This window comes from Eptesicus fuscus, chromosome 10 (genome assembly GCF_027574615.1).
Source record: "Eptesicus fuscus isolate TK198812 chromosome 10, DD_ASM_mEF_20220401, whole genome shotgun sequence".
NCBI lineage: Eukaryota > Metazoa > Chordata > Mammalia > Chiroptera > Vespertilionidae > Eptesicus > Eptesicus fuscus.
In genome coordinates, this window is record NC_072482.1 from 18,370,095 (window position 1) to 18,391,849 (window position 21,755).

A 21,755-nucleotide genomic window follows, 5' to 3' on the forward strand; every position below is an offset into this window, starting at 1 on the left:
GGGCTATTTTGGAGTCTTTTTAGATTTACAGAAATTTTGCTAAAATATTACAGAGAATTTCCACATACTCTGAATCCAGTTTCAATTCCCAGTAATGTTATCATTTTACATTATCCTGGTACATTTGGAAACACTAAGAAATCATTATTACTATTAAAAACACTACAAAGTCTATTCAGATTTCACCAATTTTCTCCTTAATGATCTTTTTCTGTTCCAGGATCCAATCCAAAATATCACGTTGTATTTAGTTCTTGTGTTTGTTTAGTCAATCTGGTCTGTAATGGTTTCTCTGAACTTCCTTATTGCTCATGATTTTAACAGTTTGGAGACGTCAAGATCAGTGGTGTTTTATAGAATGTCCCTCCATTTAAATTTGCCTCATGTGTGATCTCATGGTGAGATTTGGGTTACAAGTTTTTAGAAACAATGCCGCAGAAGTGAAATACCTTTCTAATCACATCAGATGAAGGGTACATGAGTCCACTTATTACAGATGATGCTAACTTTGATTACTTAGTTAAGGTGGCATTTGCCAGATTTCTCTACTGTGAAATTATTATTGTTCCCTTCCCATACTTGACTCTTTGGAAATGAGTCACTAAGTTCAGCCCAGACTCAAAAGAGAGGAAACTAACTTCTACTTCCTGGAGGAAAGAGTATTTCTGTATATTATATTAAGTTCTTCTTTAAGGAAGATATGTCTAAGAGAAGAGAGGTTTAAGAAAGAAGGTGTGGTCATATTCTATTGTACAATTTATGCAGATGAAGAATCAGAAGTCTTCATTGCTTTTGGCAAAGTGAAGGTTGGGGTCTCCTTAGGAAGAAAAAAAATTAATTTAATTATAAGGATGGAAGCTAGATGAGTGAGAAGAAGGGTGAATGGCAGAGGAGGGATTAAAGACCACACATGTGAACCCTTCTTTGGATGAGAGACATTTCTGTAAAGTAAAAAGAAGACCCAGGAGAAAAAGATATTACTATTTGGAATCAAATTTATAGTTAACATGTATATGATTTTTTTGCTAATAAATGTCAAGTGTAAGTAGATGTGGCTCCCTTCCACTTAGCCATGATCAGTCTGTATTGGGCATTTAATAAATTTTTTTTGAACAATTGCAGGCAGCCTGGCAATTCTTCTTGACAAAATCATTTTCACAGCCCATTTGGCTCTTCAGATCTTTACAGTTAGAATAAGCATCGTTATACTCGCAGGTATTGGCTGGAACAAAAACAAAAACAATTAGTCACTTCATTATCATTTTCTTCCACAGCAGTAACGCAAACAATAAATTCCATGTGAGTGAGGAGGAGGGACTAGTACGAACAAGTTGGCATCATGCATTATGCCTTATCTCGAGGGACTTAAGACCCCTTAGTTAAATTCACTGAGTAAGGCATCATTTTGTGTGTTTGTTTGTTTTTTTAATTTGAGCTTTTCCAAATATTTCTAAAATAAATGACTGGCTTTCCTCCCTCAGAAAACCGGGTGAAATGAATTTAAATAAATCTTTATGAAACTGCACTATCCAAAAGTATAGCCACTAGCCAAGTGGTTGTTTAAATTTTAATTTTAATTAAATAACTTTGAAATTTCAGGTTCTCGGTGATACTAGTTATAGTTTAAGTGCTCAATAGCCAATGTGTCTAGGGACTACTTCACAGGACAGTGCAAATATTGAACATTTCCATCATGGCAGAAAATTATATTAGACACTGATGCCACTAAACTTAATGCCACCAGCCTTTCTTTCGGGAGTAAGAAGTTACTATGAGATGTGAAAGTAAAAAATATGAAAATAGAATTTTACTATTATTATTAGACATTTCCACTTGGATGTCCCTCAGTGGCCACAAATCTCAAACTAAATTCATCATCCTACCTACAAGTTTGGCATTTCTTTGGTATCTTTCCCCAACTCCCAAATCATTTCACCCAATCTCAGAGGAATGGCGGTCCTACTACTAAATAATTCAAACCAGGAACTAGGAATCTACCTGCCCTCATCCCCTTCTACTTGTTATCAACGCTTAACCAGCGCAGGTAATAAACACTGGCTATTCTACTTCTCCCTGTCTCTCATAAACTGTTCATTTCTCTTCATTCATTTTTCCTGAATACAGTAGTCTGTCAGATGGCTTCTACTCAATTGTTTCTTCATACAACTGCCAGGAGCTCTTTATGAAACACAGTTCTGTTCTCATCACTCTTCTGACTAAAGTCTTTCAGTTGGTTATTCAATACTAACAGGATAAGTTCCAAACTCCTTAACCAATAGTATATAGCAGAGGTATAAGTATTTTCTTCTTTAGTTTTTATAGCTTTTATATCATAAGTATTCTGAATTATGGCTATATCATTCACTCAGAAAGAATGCTACAATTTAGTCAGTTGAATGCATTTGAGAGGTAAAAATGAGTCAACTGTATTGCTCATAATAATTCTAATAATACATCCAACTAAAAAACCTCTTTGTATCTCCATTCATAACAACACTGGAAATGAAATATTATATGACATCAATTTTGATCCTTTTTGCTAAAATAGTTTTGAGGCTTCTGTTAGCAAATAATACCATATGCCAATTTGATAGACATTTTTAAAATACATAAAAGTTACTAGCAAAACAAAAGTGCAAATGATTATTAAATTAAACTTGATGATCCCAACTATGCTATGAGGAAAATGAGAAATTTAGTATGATTAATACTTTGGTATATACGGGACTATATTTGGTGTGCCTGTCTAGACTGAGCTATATTCTGTGGTCTCACACCTTTATATTTGTATATATTTTCTATTTAAAATGCCACCTTTTCTATAATAGCATGAACTTGACGAAAAGAAAATTCGTATTTAATTACAATAAATTATTTTCACAGAAACATTTCATACACGCCAATATGTAATTGGTTCAACATAGTCACAAATATACACCATTGGTAGATGTTTGTTTAGATTACATAGGATAACAGGCTTTCATTGAAAAAAGTACATATATACTGAATGGTTTAAGATGTTCACTTAAACACACTCTGTTGAGTAATTTTATTGTTCTCTCCTGCATGAAGGGATTGCTTAAGTTGGCTCCATTCAGAAGATTTCTGAATTTTTAAAAATACGTATCAGGTTATTTAATTATACTGATAAATTAATGACTTCAGACTTACTGCATAATCCTTTGTCACAGTGATTAGGACAGCTGGCACAAGGTGTTCCTTTTAGGTAGGGAGTAAGACTTCTGCCAACAATATTACCACTGAAATTTGAAAGACAACATTTTTCAGTTTAGTTTATACTCCAAGGGTAGCAGCGATCACCTTATATATCTGAGTATTTACTCAACGTTTTTCATCGTATCATCTGAAAAACGAATATTGCTGATTTATACTCAGATAACAATGCAAAGTAAGATAATAATTCACACATACACTCAATTCCTTGACCATAATCTCACAGACCGAACAAATAAAATGGAATAAATAGGTCTAAAGTTTTGAGAGTATATTTTAATGTGTGTTCAGACATTCTAATCACTCAGCACACGGACCAGAGCTATTAAAAAAATATTTTAATGGATGGTTCTTTCAGAGATTTTTGTGTTAAATTCTAAGAAGTGAATACTTAAGATATTACTGTTTCTTGACAATTTGAAAGATATCAGGAATTTTCTGAAAAACCTTTGAGGCCCAAGATTTAATCTGTTCTTAATGGTATACTACAGGTATTTTTAGATGAGCAAGAGTAGGAATATTTGAGTACAAAGGGCTGGAATCACTAGAAAGTCATTATCATTTGCTATTTCACTTTCACCCCTGGCCTTACCATCCAGCTTTCACTTTCCAGATGTGAATTTAATACAAAACTGACAGTACCAAGTCTAGAGAACTACACACAACATATACCCATGGAGTAACGCTGAGCCTCGGGAAAAGCAGTTGAGAGGGAAGACAAATCATTTTAATCATGATGGAAGACAGCTTCAGAATATTAGACTCAAATATGAGAAATTGGTCTTCTTTCTGAGAAGTTGATTGTGTCTCAAATTTAGAACATATTTCTAAAGATTTATCTCTCCCCTTCACTGAAATATGCTTTTTTAGTCTAAGTTGTCTATTACATGATAATTTTTAAATATTAAATTGCCGATGGCATCATTGACAGGAAATTTGAAAGCATATACTTACCTGGGACAATATTGGCAAACATAATAGTATTTTAGAGATCGTTCTTTGGGACAATAGGCAACTCCACATCCAACAAGGTAAGATGAGTACCAAACAACCTACATGCCCATAAGTGCAAATACGAGAGTACATCAGAGAAGGAAATATAAAAATCACACAAATAATAGGAAATAAAAAACTGAAAAGAATGTTACTGACATACAATTTCATATACCTTATGGAAATATTTTAATTATTGAATTAAAATAAAAAACTTTAAAACTATTACATTTACATGCATATTTACTGCTTTATTCATTTAGACTAATCAGAAAATACAGAGTAAGTTTTCCTATTAAGAGCCTGAGTGCTTTTGACAAATGATTGCTCACAGCTGAAATGCCCACAAAATGTGAAGACTATTCTTTACCTACTGGAGATCTTCCCCCAGATTCAACATTGGAATCAGTCAAAATTTGGAGAAACTTTCTCTTTATGGCATTTATGGCAAAGTTTTATGTGTTTTTTTCATTTTTTTCCTTACCTGGGTATAATGTCCAACCACTATATCCTTTTGTTTTGGTCCCATACCATAGATAAAATCATTTCCCTCATTGAACCAGTTTTGGATTGCTTGTGACCAAGAAGTTGGCTTGCTTGACATAAAGAGATTCTCGCCACAGTTCCTTTTACCTAAGAAAAAAATAGATCATTCATGGGGAAAGCAATAAAGCATGCAATGGTTGATATCGAGAGAGAGAGAGAGAGAGAGAGAGAGAGAGAGAGAGAGAGAGAGAGAGATCTATCATCTCTCTATTATCTATCTATCTATCTATCTATCTATCTATCTATCTATCTCTATCAATCGAGTCCCTAACCTTCAAACAAGTGCCCATAGTTGCTGACTGTTCATTAATACATAGAGAGTTCCTTATCAGCTATAAGCCTAAATGAAACCAAATATGCCAAACACATTGAGGCTGGTCTCAACATGCAAAATTTTGAGTAGATGGGGGAGTCTTCCTTCTTTAATATCTACTCCCCCTGGAGTCATTCATTTACAGATTTAATTCTTCATGAGTGTATGCCTCATGTGCTCTCAACTGTGTATTGTTAGCTTGCTGAAAGCAGAAAGCAACTCATGGTATTTCTCTTATTCTCACCCACACTTACCAGAAATTTTTCATATATAGCAACTTTAATAAATGTTTAGGGTAGTTATTTTGTGTAAACTTTGAAAACAATCCTACTCTCAGTCTTTAAGAGTTCCAAGCATAAAGCAAATGACATTAGGAGGGACACTTTTCAAAGTTTATGGGTCTCCCGTTAATCAGTAAATCATAATGTCACAGGCCAACTTCTCCTCAAAGAATTAGGATAAAAGTGCTTTGCAGCCACAAACATTTCAATGTACTTTTCAAACCTTGAAATTAAGATTTACATTTGGATGGCTTGAAATGTGATATCTACATACTACTTAAAGGGAGTGTAACCTACTCTTGAATAGCTCCTTATTAAGGGAAGAAAGAAACCGAAATTTTAACAGTAGATTGGGATCTTCAAAACCAGTTATTTCAATCTTTTTCTGAATATAAGTCATCCCTTGCAATAATTTCATTAAATTATAGATTCAAAAATAACAATGACAGTCCTACTTTCAAAACAGGTGAGTCATTTACTATTTTCAAATTGGGCTTGCCTATATCTGTCAGTTGCTACTTCAAGTAAATATTTTGTTTAATTGTCAATACATATGATATTTCATTGTTTTTAGGTTCCTTAATGTAGAGGTCATGTCTTTGAGACTATTTTCAAGTCTAATATAGTATTGCATGCTTTGTAAGAGCATCCAGAACACACAAAAGATTTGACTTACTGCCATAAAAAATGAAAAAGATGCTAATATTTTTGAGTAAAAATCAGAACGGTTTGACAAAATTCAACATACTTTATAAATTCAAAAATAAATAGTTTTCAAAACACAAACAGGCTCGATACTATGAAAAAGGCAATGGGTTAGAAGTCAGAAATTCTAATTTTGAATTTCCCATATGTAACACTTGCTAGCAATTATTTTCCTGCTGACAGTGAGTCCCTTACTCTTTAAAACAGAGAAAGAAATGACATATGACCTGCTTTACTCATGAGATGGTTAAGAGGTACAAATATGACATTGTGTGAGACAATTTTTATAAAAGATAGAACAGTAAGCACAAGGTGGGGCTTCTCTGAGCTTTCTCTCACACAGGGATACTTTAACTTGAAAAAGGCAGCATTAGAAGCAATATTTATCCACAAAGGTTTCTTAATGCAACATCAAAAAATGGCCCCTTATTATCTTACTTAATCACTTACTCAACAAATATTTGATTTACATACCAACTTTCCGATCCTGTGAGGGACTGTGTTTGAGAACACACTTGTTTGCCCACCTTTGGGCATTTGCTGCTGCCTTGCTGTCCCATTGCTAAAACAAAGGGGGAGAAGAAGATAGGCACTTAATGACTTAAAATACCAAGGTGCTTAAGGTTTATAATGAGATTGGTAGCTTGATTTACATCATTATCATCATTATAACTTTTTCTGTACATGCATATTCTGATTATTCTTATAATCAAAGATCATTTTTAATGTGTCCTTTTCTACTCCAAAAGAAATAGAGATAGTATGGCTACCCCAAGTAACTGTGAAGTCTAAGATAGTTAATAGTCTATGGATGATAGCACAGCAGGAATACCTAAAGACTTTTAGCAGTGGTCCTATCCTAAATATTGATAAACATGTAGATGTATTGACATGATTTTCCTATAATAATGAGCTGGCACACTTCATTCCTGGTTCCTTTTGTTTGTGTGTGTGTTTTGTTTTGTTTTGTTTTGTTTTGTTTTGTTTTCAGCACTTAATATGTTTCTGAGACATTTGGCTTCTGCCACTAGGCCCAGAATGGTCTGTTATTTACCCTAAATGGCATTGATCCTAAAGGGAAAATGCCTTTCTGATTAGGAGGAGGTAATGATCAGAAAAATATAATGGCCCCTTACTGGATGGCCAAAGATTTGGTTTTAATTCTGCCTCCATAACTTAAATAACCCTGTAAAATGGACAAGTTGTTTAACCATTATAAAGTACAATTAAGAATTTGTGCTGCCCAGCCGCCGCAGTGGCTCAGTGGTTGAGCATTGACCCAGGAGGTCACAGGTTTGATTCCTGGTCAGAGCATATGCCCAGGTTGCAGGTTTGATCCCCAGTGTGGGGCATGCAGGAGGCAGCAGATCAATGATTCTCTCTCATCATTCATGTTTCTATCTCTATCCCTCTCCCTTCCTCTCTGAAATCAATAAAAATATATATTAAGAAAAAAAAGAATTTGTGCCAACTTAAATAGCCCCATAAAATGAACAAGTTATTAAACCTTTATAAAGTACAATTAAGAATTTCTGCCTGGTCCCATGGAGTTAGTGAAGGTCAAGTTTTGGACCCCTCACTTGCATAGGCCCTGCCTATGTACTAGGGGACCTCCGAATATGCATAGTAATTAAAAACATTTTTTTCAGTGGTAAGATAGTTGTGGACTCTCTTCCTGAAAGAGGGTTCCTTTAAGCTTCAAGTCAGCAACACTTGAATTTTCCTGTCTAACAACATGTCTCTGAGGAAAGGTCTAGGGTTCAAGGTGAAACCTACGTGGGTGGAGTGGACATTAATAACAAGGATGATGTCGATGATGATTGTAGGTTGTCTGACTGTATGGAGAGGAGCTTCTCAGAAGAGCTGCCTATAACCAGAGAACTTACTGGGTCAAAACAAACAGAAAAGGCCAGTTGAAGTGTCTAAATGGCAATTTATCAAGGTCAGATGGCACACACTAACCTCAGGGCCAGGGTTCCTAGAATGGGTTTCAGGGGTTCCCCGGGCCCCCTGAAATTGTATACAATTTATATATGCATACAATATATAATTTCTCTGGGAAGAGAAATTTCACTCACAAAGACGGAGAACTCTGAAATGCACATGATTGTGAATCAATTATGACAAATCACATTATTCTAGTGAATAGAACATACAATGGTAGGATGATACACAATTTTTAAGCAAAAATAGTATGGGGAATGAAGAAAAGTATTTCTGCCCTGTCTATAACAAAAGCTCTAATGAAATATCAGAGACAGAACTTCCTAAGTCACAAAGTTCTTGAAGGTTCTTTTTTAGTAGGAGACTGTCATTATCACAACTGGCTGAAGCCACTTTCCTATGTGGCCACCTCTTACCATCTTCAGCATGTTTCTGGCCGGTGGAGAGACTGATCTTCTTACGTCATTGTGTTTCTTTACAATCTCTTTTTGCACTTCTTTTCGAGTGGTTGACATAGCAGCAAAACCTGGCTTCTAAAGGAAAGCCAAATCAGAATTAGTTTTTAAAAGTTTGAAAAATTGCATATGATAAAATTATTTCAAGAGCACAAAGATTACTGCAAAAATATTCAGTTCAAACTGATATTAATTGTTAAGCATTGCCAATGAATCTGAACCAAAGCTATTAATTTTTAAATAGAAAAGAAAGTGTTAAATTTTGAGAGTGCAGATGTTATTCATGTCATGACAATTCAAAACACCTCTGAGGCCACAAATACCACTTTCTAGTATGAAGAGACGTCTCAATGTGATTGGTCTAGACATCTGAGTGATAGCATAATGACAAAGTTATAAGATGGGAACCATTAAGACATTCTCATTCACAGTCAGGCTGCAGCAAGGGAGTGATGAGGATGATCAGGTGACTCTACACTTCAAGGGGGAACTTTGACCTGACATGTTACCTGTATTCAAAGAAAGAATGTTTAGGCCTAGTCCAAGTTCATTCAATACTCTAGTCAATGATTTACCTGTTATGTAGAAGCTTTTATGGAATTAATCAAAAGATAGTTTTATAGTATTAAACAAGTCTCCAAGGCAATTTGGAGGGAGCAAAGCCATGCAATTAATGGGTTATTGCTGGTTTTGTTCATTTTAGTAACAAAATATAATTAAGATATTAACCAGATGCTTATATTTTTGGTATAATTTTGTGTGTGGGTGGGGGGATGGGGTCTAAGCATAGAGGCAAGTAGGGTGTGTAATTATTCCATAAAGTTTACACAATTTGATGGCCTAAATTTGCACAAGAGTGTGATGTTATATGAGCATATGCAATATTTTGAAGTATAATTCTAAACAAACAAAACCCTTTATTGATTTTTCCTGACATGCTGGAATAAGTTATTCTCTTTCCACAAGTACTGAGATTTTGCAAAGTTCTCCAAATATTGGAAGCATAGGTCTGACCATATTTATATTGCCACTATCTTCTTATGCATCCATTTCTCCCACCTGCATGTATATTCCTAAGGACAGGGACCAACACTGAATGTCAGCATACCCACAAATCCGGCACATTCCCAGCCACTGATTCCTAAGTTGCAAAGGATGCACATGAATATTAGCAGTGACCAATCAAAGCGTAAAAAAACATCCCTGCATATATCCTATTAACCCTCAAAAACCTATTTAAAATTGTTTTATTTCAAAGCATATCAGAATGTGGTGCCTGAGAAAGAAGAAGTAATTATTTCCTACTTCTTACCCCATCTTGTTTTGTAGATAACAATTCTACTGAAAAGTACATGCCTTTGTTTCTTTTTTAATAAATATTAATAAAAGTTTTATTAGGTGATGAGAAATATAAAAGTGTTGAAAATAAAATGGATAAAATATTGTTTCTATCTATCATTAAAGAATTTATATTGAATAGGCAATATGACATAAGTAATTATAATACCACATGATAAATAAAATGATAGGCGGGATCTACTAGATATAGAGGAAGGCGGGATCAGTTTTTCCTGATTGGGATTAGGAAAGGCTTCACGAATGATGGCCTGGATTGGGGTTTTGAGAGGTGGATAATGTTTTCTAGGCACCTTGAGAAGGCACAGAAAGCCCTGGGCAGAGGGAATTTAGAGCATCAGACCAGCAAACATTTAGTGATGCAAACGATCTAACGATAGTGCCCTTTTTAATGATTTTATAAATGAAAACTAGGATGTGGATGAGAGAGGTCATAGGGAATCAGAAAGGGCTATGACAGAAAATCTTTAGGAAAGAAATTGAGAAGACAGTAAATGACTTGAATGAAGCCCTGAATGATGAATATATTGTCTTCATATTGAAAAGTTGATTAATAATGATTGCATTTCTGAATGCCAAATGAGGTCTGACCCAGTGTCAGAATTCTCTTTCTTGGGGGTCCTAGCTAATCTTGTCTGCCCAATGCTAAAGCAGGGTGTGTGAACAGACAGCCAGAACCAAAGGTCCTCACATTCAGAGGTTCTCTGATCAGAAAATAGATTTCTTATATGGGCACTACACATAAATTAAAGAGGGTAATTGATACTTCTCTTGGGATTATTAAAGTGAAACAACATATTAGAAATAATTAGAGCATCTTATCTTTCACAAATTAATTGTAAAAGTTATGAAAAATCCAAATGCTTAATATTTCCAGTAAATTTTCTTTTTCTTAAATTAAAACAAAAGGTAGACTTATTCTCATGCAGTAATTATGCAAATTAAATGTGGTGATGTATGAGAAGAAGTTTTGCTAGTTTGAGATTATACAAATATATTGTTAATTTTCTGTGGGGATCACATTGAACTAGATTAAATAAAAGTAAATCAGAAAATGATCTTGAGATAAGAGGAGTTTCATTAGCTTTTAAATATATAGACCAGTGCTGTCAACAGAAAAATAATTAAAGCATCCAAGGTCATTTTAATTTTTTGGAGGCTACTTTACAAAAGAAAAAAATAGTTTAAATTGATATTTATAATACTAGAAGCCTGTTGCAATAGGCCTTCCTTCTCCTGGCTGCTGGCAAGTTTTCCTCTGGCACCCAGGACCCAGGCCTTTGCTCCAGCCAGAGCCTTCAGTCTTTGCTCTAGCTGGAGTACCGCTCCTGTAGCTCCCTCTGCCCCCCCACGCTCCCCCTTATAGCAGGTGTCCTGTTCCACCCAGCTGCTCCGAGCCTGCATGCGGCTGCCCAGAGGACCAGAGCAGCTGGGGGCAGGAGGGGGGGCTGCTGCCATCTTTGTTGGGTTAATTTGCATACTCACTCCTGATTGGCTGGTGGGCATTGCGAAGTGACAGTCAATCTGCATGTTTCTCTTTTATTAGTGTAGATATTTTTGAAACATATTCAAAATATATGCTTCCGTCATGCAATCCATATTCAAATTATTAATGAGATATTATTTTACCACCCTTTTTTAACTAAGTCTTTGAAGTCTGCTATGCATTATATTTATGCAGGTCTCAGTTCTGACTACCCATATGTCCTGTGTTCAATACCTTCGTGTGTTTAGGGGCTACCATATCTTGTGATGTCCCAGACACTTTCTCCCTTTTTACTTTGGAAAATTAATCTAATCGCTTGCAATCCTTCAGGGTTGCCTGATCTGAAAATATTTCAACCTCGACCATACCTGTCCATTTGCAGGAAAGAATGGAAGCAACACAGCAGCCAGAAACAGCAACGTCGGGAACAACGCCATTGCTGGTAAAACAAAACAAAGGCAACAGGTACCTGAGTTGGAATTTTAGTGCATGAACTTCTGAGGAACACGGTGATGGGAGTGGGAAGGGAGATGAAACAAGGTAATGATATAATTTATCCTAAATTCATTAGTAATGTAACAAGAGAGGATCTGTTGCAGGAAACCAGTAGAATGATAATGGATTCAGTGCCTGAAGCAAGCTTCTAATGGAGACAACAAAGAACAAACAGATGCCCTTTACTGAAGTAGTGCACCTGTAAATATTAAAGTTCCACCACCCAGTTCCACCCGAATTCCATGGTGTTGTTTATGTAGCAATTCTTTTCAAGGATTAGGAATGGCTTCTTCACATTGCCCATTTAGGGGTCATAATAGCTCCCAACTGTTACTATTATGGGGATACTACTGCACTATCCTTGCTAGTTTTCTTGGCCCTCCTTATCTTTATACTAAATATCCCCTTATTAACATCTCTTCAATTTACCCCTTGGCATGTGCCATTTCTTTCTTCTGATTCATATATTTACCATTTGTAGAACCCTATGTAAATCCACTAAGAAATAGTGATTTTTTTAAAAAATACTTTCTACCACTCTCCTCAGTCCTTTCCATGTGTTGTCATCCATTCCCATTCAAACCTTCCTTTTTATTACAATGCCTTAAATTCCAAAAAAAAGGTAATACTCTCCTTTGAACTAAAAACAGAAAAATCACTTTTAAGGGATTATTGACCCTGTACTAGTATTAATACCCTTCATGTGTTCACATCTTTTGCCTCACTAATTCAAATTCCTGAAGACATAATATATACTAGAAAAAACTTTAGTATACATTTTTATCACATTAATATTTATAAGGGTAAAACAATTAATTACATGCTCAGTAACAGGGAGATAAAATGTCTAAATAAATTAAAATACATCCTTTTATTAGAGAACTAGTGGTCCGGTGCACGAAATTTGTACATATTAAAAGGGAATTAGTCCTAACTGGTTTGGCTCAGTGGATAGAGCATTGGCCTGCGGACTGAAGGGTCCCAGGTTCGATTCTGGTCAAGGGCATGTACCTTGGTTGTGGGCACATCCCCAATAGGGGGTGTGCAGGAGGCAGCTGATCGATGTTTCTCTCTCATCAATGTTTCTAACTCTCTATCCCTCTCCCTTCCTCTCTGTAAAAAAATCAATAAAATATAAAAAAGGGAATTAATTAGATGAAATATTTTAATATTTCTATTTGCCCTTTCTCTATAATAGAAGTGTCAGAGATGAAAGAAAATTAGTAAAATTTATATGAAAATCTTCCTCCTGTCAGAGTCTGGGGCATGCCACGGGACCCAGAGTCAAGTTCCTGCCCACCCACGTGTGCCTTGAAATTATGAGAGACTCAAACCCTGCCAGCGCCACCCCTGTCAAGCCCCACAGGGCAGGGGGTGCAGCCTCAGGTTCCTAGTCAAGCCCCACTGGGCAGGGGCATAGTCTCAGGTCCCCCATCAAGCCCCACCAGGCAGGGGGTGCAGTCTCAGGTCCCTCATCAAGCTTCGCCGGGCGCGGGGAGAGGCCTCAGGTACCCCAGCTTTGGTGCCGGAGTGGGGGGCACAGCCTCAGGAGCCCTGTCAAGCCCTGCCGGGCAGGGGGCGTAGCCTCCGGTCCCCCGTCAAGCCCACCAGGTGGGGGATGCAGTCTCAGGTCCCTCGTCAAGCCCCACCAGGGCAGGGATGGGGCCTCAGGTTCCACGGCCGGGCCCGGCCTTAGGTCTCCCAGCCCTGGCACGAGGGCGCGAGGGTGTGAGGGCACAAGGGCGTGAGGGCGTGACAACCATTTTCATATTAGCTCTTTATTATGTAGGATATGAGACAAAATTATGTTTATGATGGTTTTATAACAAGGAAAATGTGTAAGCTTCAAAATTAAGTTAAAAAATAACACCAAGGTACATTGGGTGATTCCTAGCCTTCTATAATGGATAAAAGTCTGTGCCCTCCCAAAATTCGTATGTCCAAGTACTAACCTCCTGTGAGGCTGTATTTGTGTTTGGGTCTTTAAAAAAGTAATTAAGGAAAAATAAGGACATAAAGATGGGACCTGATCCAATAAGATTAGTGTTTATATAAGGAGACACCACAGAGTGCATTTGCTCTGTGCATGTTCTCTCTCTCTCTCTCTCTCTCTCTCTCTCTCTCTCTCTCTCTGTTTCTCTCTCCCCTCTGCACACACAGAGAAAAGGCCATGTGAGAAAACAGTGAGAAGGGGGCTGTCTGCAAGCCTGGAAGAGAAAAATCACCAGAAACTGGCCATACTGGTACCTTGGTCTCAGATTCTAACCTCTAGGTCTGTGAAAAAAGGCATATCTGTGATGTTCAAGTCACCCACTCTATGGTCATTTGTTATGGCAGCCCAGGCAGACTCATGTACATTCTCTTATTTAATACTAGAGGCCTGGTGCATAAAATTTATGCATTTGGGTTGCAGGGGGGCTCAGCCCAGCCTGCACCCTCTTGCAGTCCGGTAGTCCTCAGGGGATGTCCAACTGATAGCTTAGGCCCGCTCCACATGCTTGCCAGCCATGAGCCCACCTTATGGCTGAGCAGCACTCCCCCTATGGGAGCACACTGACCACCAGCAGGCAGCTCCTGTTTTGAGCATCTGCCCCTTGATGGTCAGTGCGCGATATAGCAACGGGTCATTCTGCTGTTTGGTCAATTTGCATATTAGTCTTTTATTATATAAGATTTGAGGACTACCTTATTTTTAAGAATGTTCCAAGGTCCATAGCATATAGTAATTTGAAATCTTCTGGAGCTACAGATGTGTGAGCAAGACACTGAGGTAGCAGGGTATCTGCAACCACCACCAAGCATTCATATCTCGAGGCAGCTTTGCTTCTCTCATGGGTATATAAAAAAAAACTGTGACATAAGTATTTGGGGCCAATTTTAAGATAAAGTAACAGAAAAGAAATTAATGCATAGTGGCACTGTAGGGATATCTGGAAATGAGTACATTATGATTCTCCTGGAGGACAGTAACAGCAACAGGACCTCATCTCCTTCTCTCCCAGAACTCATGCTCAGACACAAAGCTAGGCAAAGAAAAAATGAGATTAAACAGAAATACAAGAGAATGAGTTTATCTTCATGGGATAAGACATTCTTTTCTTCATTTCCTATAATGAGTCTATATTCCCACAATTATAGTAACTAGAAAAAGAAAACATCTTTGTGCCAAAGAGACTATTAACTCTTGGAAAATTCCTCTGTCTTTGTCTTGGTTACTTATTTTGCAACCTGGTGTAGCTAATGGGTCAGGCCTTATGATGTCCAAGTAAGAGACGTCCAGAGGCATAAAGGTATTAAGTGAACTCCTGACAGTCTCATTGCTAATGTGTAGCTGAGGCAGAACCCAAGATTTCTTTTAACCTCAATATCTATATCCCACTGAACTGTACTATACATTTTGGGGGCTGAGGTTTCAAAATAAATAAATATTTTGCCTTGGCAAAAAAAGTCATGCATTACTATAAATATTTTGGCAGCTGATAAATATTAATTACTCAACATGTTTGAGAAAAATTTTTGAAATTAACAATATCAACAATTAAGTACAATCTTGACCTTCAAATATAAAATAAAACTCCTAAGACTTTGAGAGCTCAAATAATATTTTCTTAGGATGTCATTATAAGTTAAAAACATAACCAATTATGATAACTTTTATTTATGTTATTTTGTTGAACTAATGAAGGACTTTGTTGGCATTTTAATAAAGTCCTTTGCCCTTTAAATAACTAGAATGGAAAGGGGGGGGTGTTGAAATGGAAATCACAAATTGATAAATTATTCCTATAAGGGTTCTGTAACACATAAAAATTATATAGGTGTTGCCGAAGCTGGTTTGGCTCAGTGGATAGAGCGTCGGCCTGCGGACTGAAGGGTCCCAGGTTCGATTCCGGTCAAGGGCATGTACCTTGGTTGCGGGCACATCCCCAGTAGGGGGTGTGCAGGAGGCAGCTGATCAATGTTTCTAACTATCTCTCTCCCTTCCTCTCTGTGAAAAATCAATAAAATGTATTTTTAAAAAAATTATATAGGTGTTTCTATAATGTTTTTTTTTCAATTTAAGCTCTCCTATACAATTAAAATTTTACTCATAACAATAAGAAAAGGTTTATGTTGCTTGTATTGTAGTTTTGAGGTAGAACAGAGGAAGGAGTGAATAACAGAATGAAAATTTGAAGACAAAAAAAGAAAAACCTGGAAAGAAAAATGAACTTATTTCTGTACAAAGCAAACACATAAACTGAATGTCAAAAATAGCCATTTTTATTTCTCAGAGATACCTGGTCCCCCATTGAGCAAAACTGAACAATGGCACCTGTATTGTGATAAAGGAACAAGAGCAATGCGAGTGTTAGGAAGCCAGGGTTTTTGTTATTGTTGTCATCTGGCGTTCTCTTACCGGCTCCTCTTTAACTAGATGAAATTTACAATCTTCATTTGTCAAATAAAAACATGGTGACATAGGGGCTTAAAGTTATAAATAACGTTAAAGAATTTGAGAGCATTAAATATCACCATATACATACAGTACAAGTCCTAGCATTAACATTACTACTTGTATTATCATTTGTGATGCTTGCTCCCTTACGTGGGAGTGTTGCCAGCAAAAATCTCAGGGATGGAGTTTGCTGGAGACAGCCACCTGGTCCAAGATCATGCTTCCTTCCCAGGGTGCCCTCATCCTATGTCTTTCAGGTATGGGGTGTAAAGGCCTGACCTCCCCAGTCCAACTAGAGACAAGTCTGAAACATTATCCTGGCTTCAGAACCACTCCGAAGTAGTTGATTGGCTGAATCCTCCAATGAGACGACATTCCAGCTTGATTTCTTACCTCTGTCCAATCTTACTTCCTTCCCTTCCCTTCCTGGGGAATTAATCCCAAGTACATCTCTTAATAAACTTATGTCTCAGATTTTCTTCACATTGCCTGGGAAACCCAACCTGGGGCATCATTCATTAGATAATCTTTATTCCATTACACTAGTCAGCGTAGTCTCCCTATTTCCACTTTCATTATCTCTTCCTTTGATCGTATGCCCTTTATGCCTTTGATCTTGTTAATCTTCAAACCTGGATTCTAACCACATTTTTTGAGAACATTTCAAAGTCTCTCTCTTTCCAAAGAAACTCACAGGCTAACACGAAAAACACTGATCTTGCCCCTGAATAGGAGCATTTAAAGTTCAACCAGTAAACTTTTTCTTATATTCCATTTTTTTCTGATTATGTGCAGGATCTACTTTATCTCAATTTCGTCATGTACATTGGCCCTTTTTTCCATAATTAGATTATGTGTTTGGAAAAGGCAGAACACTCATTATTCTAAATTCCTTGTGGCTAAACTGTGCTTGCTCAGTGGTGGAGCTGCAGAAGCTTTTGGAGTCTCCAGAGGACTCTCTCTTAGGCCTTAGGCAGGCCCCTTCCTCTGGCCCTGGCCTCCAGTGAGCCTCTTGCAAAATTTGAGCAACAGAGAAGAACTGATTCTCCTTTTTACTTTTTTACAAGTTAATGATAATCAGATATTGTTCTTTCTTTTAACACACACTCATCAAGTTTTACTCACTTTTTCTAGAGTAGCATGCTCGATATTGCTGACCATGATCAAGTGAACAAGATATGATTCCTGCCAGCCCTCAGGGTCCTAGCTCACAATTAGGGGAGTCCATCGTTCACATACCCAGAGTGTGGGCTATTTGGACTGTCCCATATGTGCAAAAGTGGAGGCTAAAGTTTTATTTTCTTTTGCCCTGACAAATTGTGATGCTTTTGCAAAAGGATGGGGGAGAAACTAGACTAACGCAGGACTCTGGAAGTAAGTATTCAGGATGAGGTAAATGTGATTAAGATTTAGCATCAGCTGGAAGACTGAAGCATTTAGCTCCACTACCCTCCTCTTCCCCTGGTGCTGATAGAGTACGGTGTGGTTTGTTTTCATGGAGGAGAGTCCCACAGAAAAACATTAGAAAGAATTAGGTAAATAACTGCCTCTTCCTGTCATGGACTTGCATGTAGACAATTTCTAAATGTGTGTAGTTACACATTTCCTCTGCTAATTACTGAGGGACATACATTTTAATTCTTTTAAAATCATTTCCCTAAAAAGAATTGTTTTGCTAAGTGTAAGCTCCCAAGTTTCTCTCCATTCGGCTGTTTGTAATTCTCCTTTTTTAAAGAGATTAGTAATTTCTCTTAAGTGTGATTAGAGAAAAGCCAAATTGAGACATTTCAAAGATGTGTAGTTACAAATGTTGAGGGCTTACTACTATGTAATTACAGACTTCAGACAGCAAGCTGTATCTTTCTGAAGCATAAATGTAAATGATACAATTAAACTAATATACTGCTCCTTCCTCACATTGATGTTAGGGCCACCACTATGTTTCAAAGGCTCACTTGAAAATAAATCCTTTTCTCAAATGACATATCAATATTTATTAACTTAATAAAAACATATATTTATAAAAATTATACCAAAATTAGAAAATGCATAGACTAAAAAAAGTATGTAGCAAAAATATCTTACTAAATTTAATCCCTAGTTATAGCTAAAAAAAAAAAAAAAAAAGAAGAGCAGAAGAGATCATTAATTTGTAATGACATTATATTAAACTAGAGGCCCGATGCATGAAATTCGTGCAAGAGTAGGCCTTCCTTTCCAGGCTGCTGGCACCGGCTTCCCTCTGGCACCCAGGACCTGGGCTTCCCTCACAGCCTTGGCTTCATCTGGAAGGTAATTGGCATATTATGCTTTTATTATTATAGATATCTACAGCAAATATTCTAGTTATGGGAGAGACGAGGAGCATTCCATTTAATATTGGGAACAAGAAAAAAATGACTAATGTCACTGTTATTGTTCAACATTGAAGTGGAGAGTTTCTGATCAAAACCATAACAAAAGGAAAATATATATATTCATTAGTCTTGCAAGGGAAGAGATAAATATTATTATGCTCAAATGGTATGGTCACCTATCTAGAAATTATACCATTACAAAAACACTATTTTCATATACCAACAACATTCAACTAGAAAATAAAATTTTAAAAAAAGATGCTACCCATAACTGTAACAAAAACAATAAAGTATATGACATAATCAAGAAAAAAATCCTTTTGGGGGAAAGCTTTAAAACCCTAAAAAAGAGTCCTGGCTGTTTTGGCTCAGTGGATAGAGTGTCAGCCTGTGGCCTGAAGGGTCCCCAGTTTGATTCCTGTCAAGGGCACATGCCTGGCTTCAGGCTCGATCCCACTGGGGAGCGGGGGGGGGGGCAGGAGGCTGCTGATCAATGATTCTCCCTCATCATTGATGTTTCTATCTCTCCCTCTCCCTTCCTATCTGAAATAAAATAAGTAAATAAATAAATAAAAACCCTAGTAAAAGACATAAAATATCTGCATAAATTGAAGTTTTCCATGCTTCTAATTTGTAGGTGTTGATATAATAAAGATAACAATTTGAATTAAACTAATATGAAAATTCTTTATAATTCCAATAAAAATTCTGATCAGCATATGAATAATGAAGCAAACCTTTTATAAGAAGAATTAACGTGGGTATCTTTCCACATTTAATTTTTAAGATAGACTTCAAACTTATGTTGACAAAAATGTGATATTATTGTAGGAGCAGACACGTGGACCTAGAGAGGTGAATAGAAATTTGAAGAGACAAACCAAACAAGGTAGCATAAAAATCTATTTAGGAGGAAGAGCAGGTTACCTAGCATATAGTGTTATAAAAACTAGCTCACTATATGGAGAAAAATAAAACCAGATCCTTTTAAAGCATCATCTATAAAGGTGAATATAGAGGGATTAAACTTATTAATAGATAAAAAGAAAAGTAAGTTTACCTGCAACTTTTCAGGGCTATCCCTTTGCCCTAGGTGAGTCACACGTAACAGTGCCGTTATAGGGAGCTGGTGTGTATGTGTGAAGCACTGTACCCTCTTTTGGGCTCACTTAAAACTCCTAAGAATCTAGGTATTAGATGATGTTACTCAGTAGCCCAGTTTACAGCTAGTAGTCCCAGGATCTGAGATTTCATCATAAAATGCCAAGAACTTGCATGAAGAACTGGGAGATAAACCCACACACTTTGAACTCAAAGCCCTCACCCCTGAGGGGAGGGAAGAGAAATGTTTTAAACAATACAGACCATAAAAGAGGCATCAAAAGCATTAATGCACATGGGTGTAATGTGTGCAAAATAGGTATAGACACACACACACACTAATCACAGCACAGAAAAGTATCTGATGCAACATTTTCAAACTCTCAATGTGATATGTGGTCTTCATTCTGACCACTTTCATCTCACCACTTACTTCTGTGAGATAGAAAGCAGCTTAGACACTATACAACGTTTGCAAACTTCCTAGACTTTGTCATGTGGGAAATCTGTAAAAATTTCTAGATGATAATAACTGCTTTGACAGTTCTGAAAAGCAATTTTTTTTCTTTTTTCAAGGATGATTCACTCCTCCCTTTGCTTGAATTTATTAAACATCTCTGTAATTCTGAGCAGTATCTGATTTACATACTCTTTGAGAGTTCTGCAGCTCTTCCCCCAATTTACTTCTTCCTCAAACCCATGCCCAATGCAGTAGTCCCAACTGACTGCACACACATCAGAGAGTAGCTCCAGGCTGAAAACATGTCATCAGTTTAATTTCCTTTGATTCTCCTCCAGCGAGTTAGTCATCCAGGCAGACACTGGTGTTGGCTTTAACCAGCGGAAGAGGCAACTTCAGATCTTCTCTGGCAATAGTACACTAGTAAGTCCTCCCTAAGCTCCCTGCCTCACATTCAGCCACAGAGGAGAAAAGCAATAAAATATTTTGAAAGTAAAATCTCTCCTCTCTGAGGTAAATAAGTTCTTACATGTCATTCTTAGGTGGCTCTGTGGTTTTTTTAGTTTCTGTTTCTCCAGAGTCACTTCTTATTAGGAATATAAAATTCTATGTGGAAATTGCTTCCTTGTATAAAACATATAAATCAGATATTCTACTTAAATGACTTATGCAAATTAGCTGCCTAAGTAAATTCACTTTTAACTGGAAAATTTCAGAAAGTCTTAACAAAATTTTGTATTAGTTGAGGGCATTTTATGGGAGAAATTGTATCTTCTACTGATAATCTTTAATAGAATATTTGTTAACTCAAGTAAGTACTTTAATTTGGCTTTGATGGATTTAAAACTATGAACAATAGCTTCCCATCCTTATTTTAATAATGTCTGTATTAACACAGATCCATATATGTGAATATTAGTAAATTATTAATATATGGACATATGCACACACATATGGACATACTTTTTTATTTTTCTAATAAAGGGAGTTTTAGTATAAATTGTTTCCAAAAGTCATAGACATGGGAATGAGTTATGTTGCTTATTTTATAAGAAAAAGCAAAAAATTCATACATATGTTAAATTTGATAAAAGTACTTTTGCGATATTAGAGCTATTAAGAAGAGTATACTAACTTAAGGTTATTATTGTCTATAACAGTTGTCAATAGAGTTTTGAAAATTATAGATTCATTTACTGGTATCATTTGCCACTGCCAAGGCATAAACACATTGACATCATAAAATGTTCACCTCAAAATAGAGTAGCTGTCACTTACAGTTGGTGCTCGGAGCAAGGTAAAGTGTCTGCTTTATCTCTAGGAAGAAGGAGAATGGAAGGAGAGAAGGTTCGAGAGGTATATATGCATTACACCTATTTCCTGTCTTTGGCAAACACTGTTTGTGTAAGTAAATCTAAATCAACAAAGTCTGAAACAGGATTTGTCATACCAACGTCTCAAATTTCATTGTTGGTTGTCTAACTGAAGTTTTGGAATTCTCCTCACGGCGTTTTTAAGTAAATGGCTATTTCAAATTTAGCTCTTGTACACTTACTCTTTGGAGCTCATTCACTATAATAATTTATCCTCA

General features: G+C 36.6%; 1 protein-coding gene across 2 annotated transcripts; it reads right to left on the reverse strand.

The window, feature by feature from the left end:
• Positions 1–1,060: 1,060 nt before the first annotated feature.
• Positions 1,061–21,501, reverse strand: LOC103296595 (cysteine-rich secretory protein 3-like). Of its 2 annotated transcripts, none has more exons than XM_028127901.2 (8): positions 21,443–21,501; positions 11,682–11,752; positions 8,433–8,549; positions 6,547–6,634; positions 4,712–4,860; positions 4,189–4,286; positions 3,172–3,260; positions 1,061–1,222 (listed from the first exon to the last, which is right to left on the reverse strand). In XM_028127901.2, exons 2-8 carry the CDS (start codon positions 11,748–11,750, stop codon positions 1,095–1,097), a joined length of 738 nt encoding a protein of 245 aa, XP_027983702.1. In that variant the 5' UTR covers positions 11,751–11,752; positions 21,443–21,501; the 3' UTR covers positions 1,061–1,094. The 2 variants fall into 2 exon arrangements, with proteins under 2 accessions (XP_027983702.1, XP_054577894.1); XM_054721919.1 differs by having other exon boundaries at positions 21,417–21,483.
• Between the last annotated feature and the right edge of the window lie 254 nt (positions 21,502–21,755).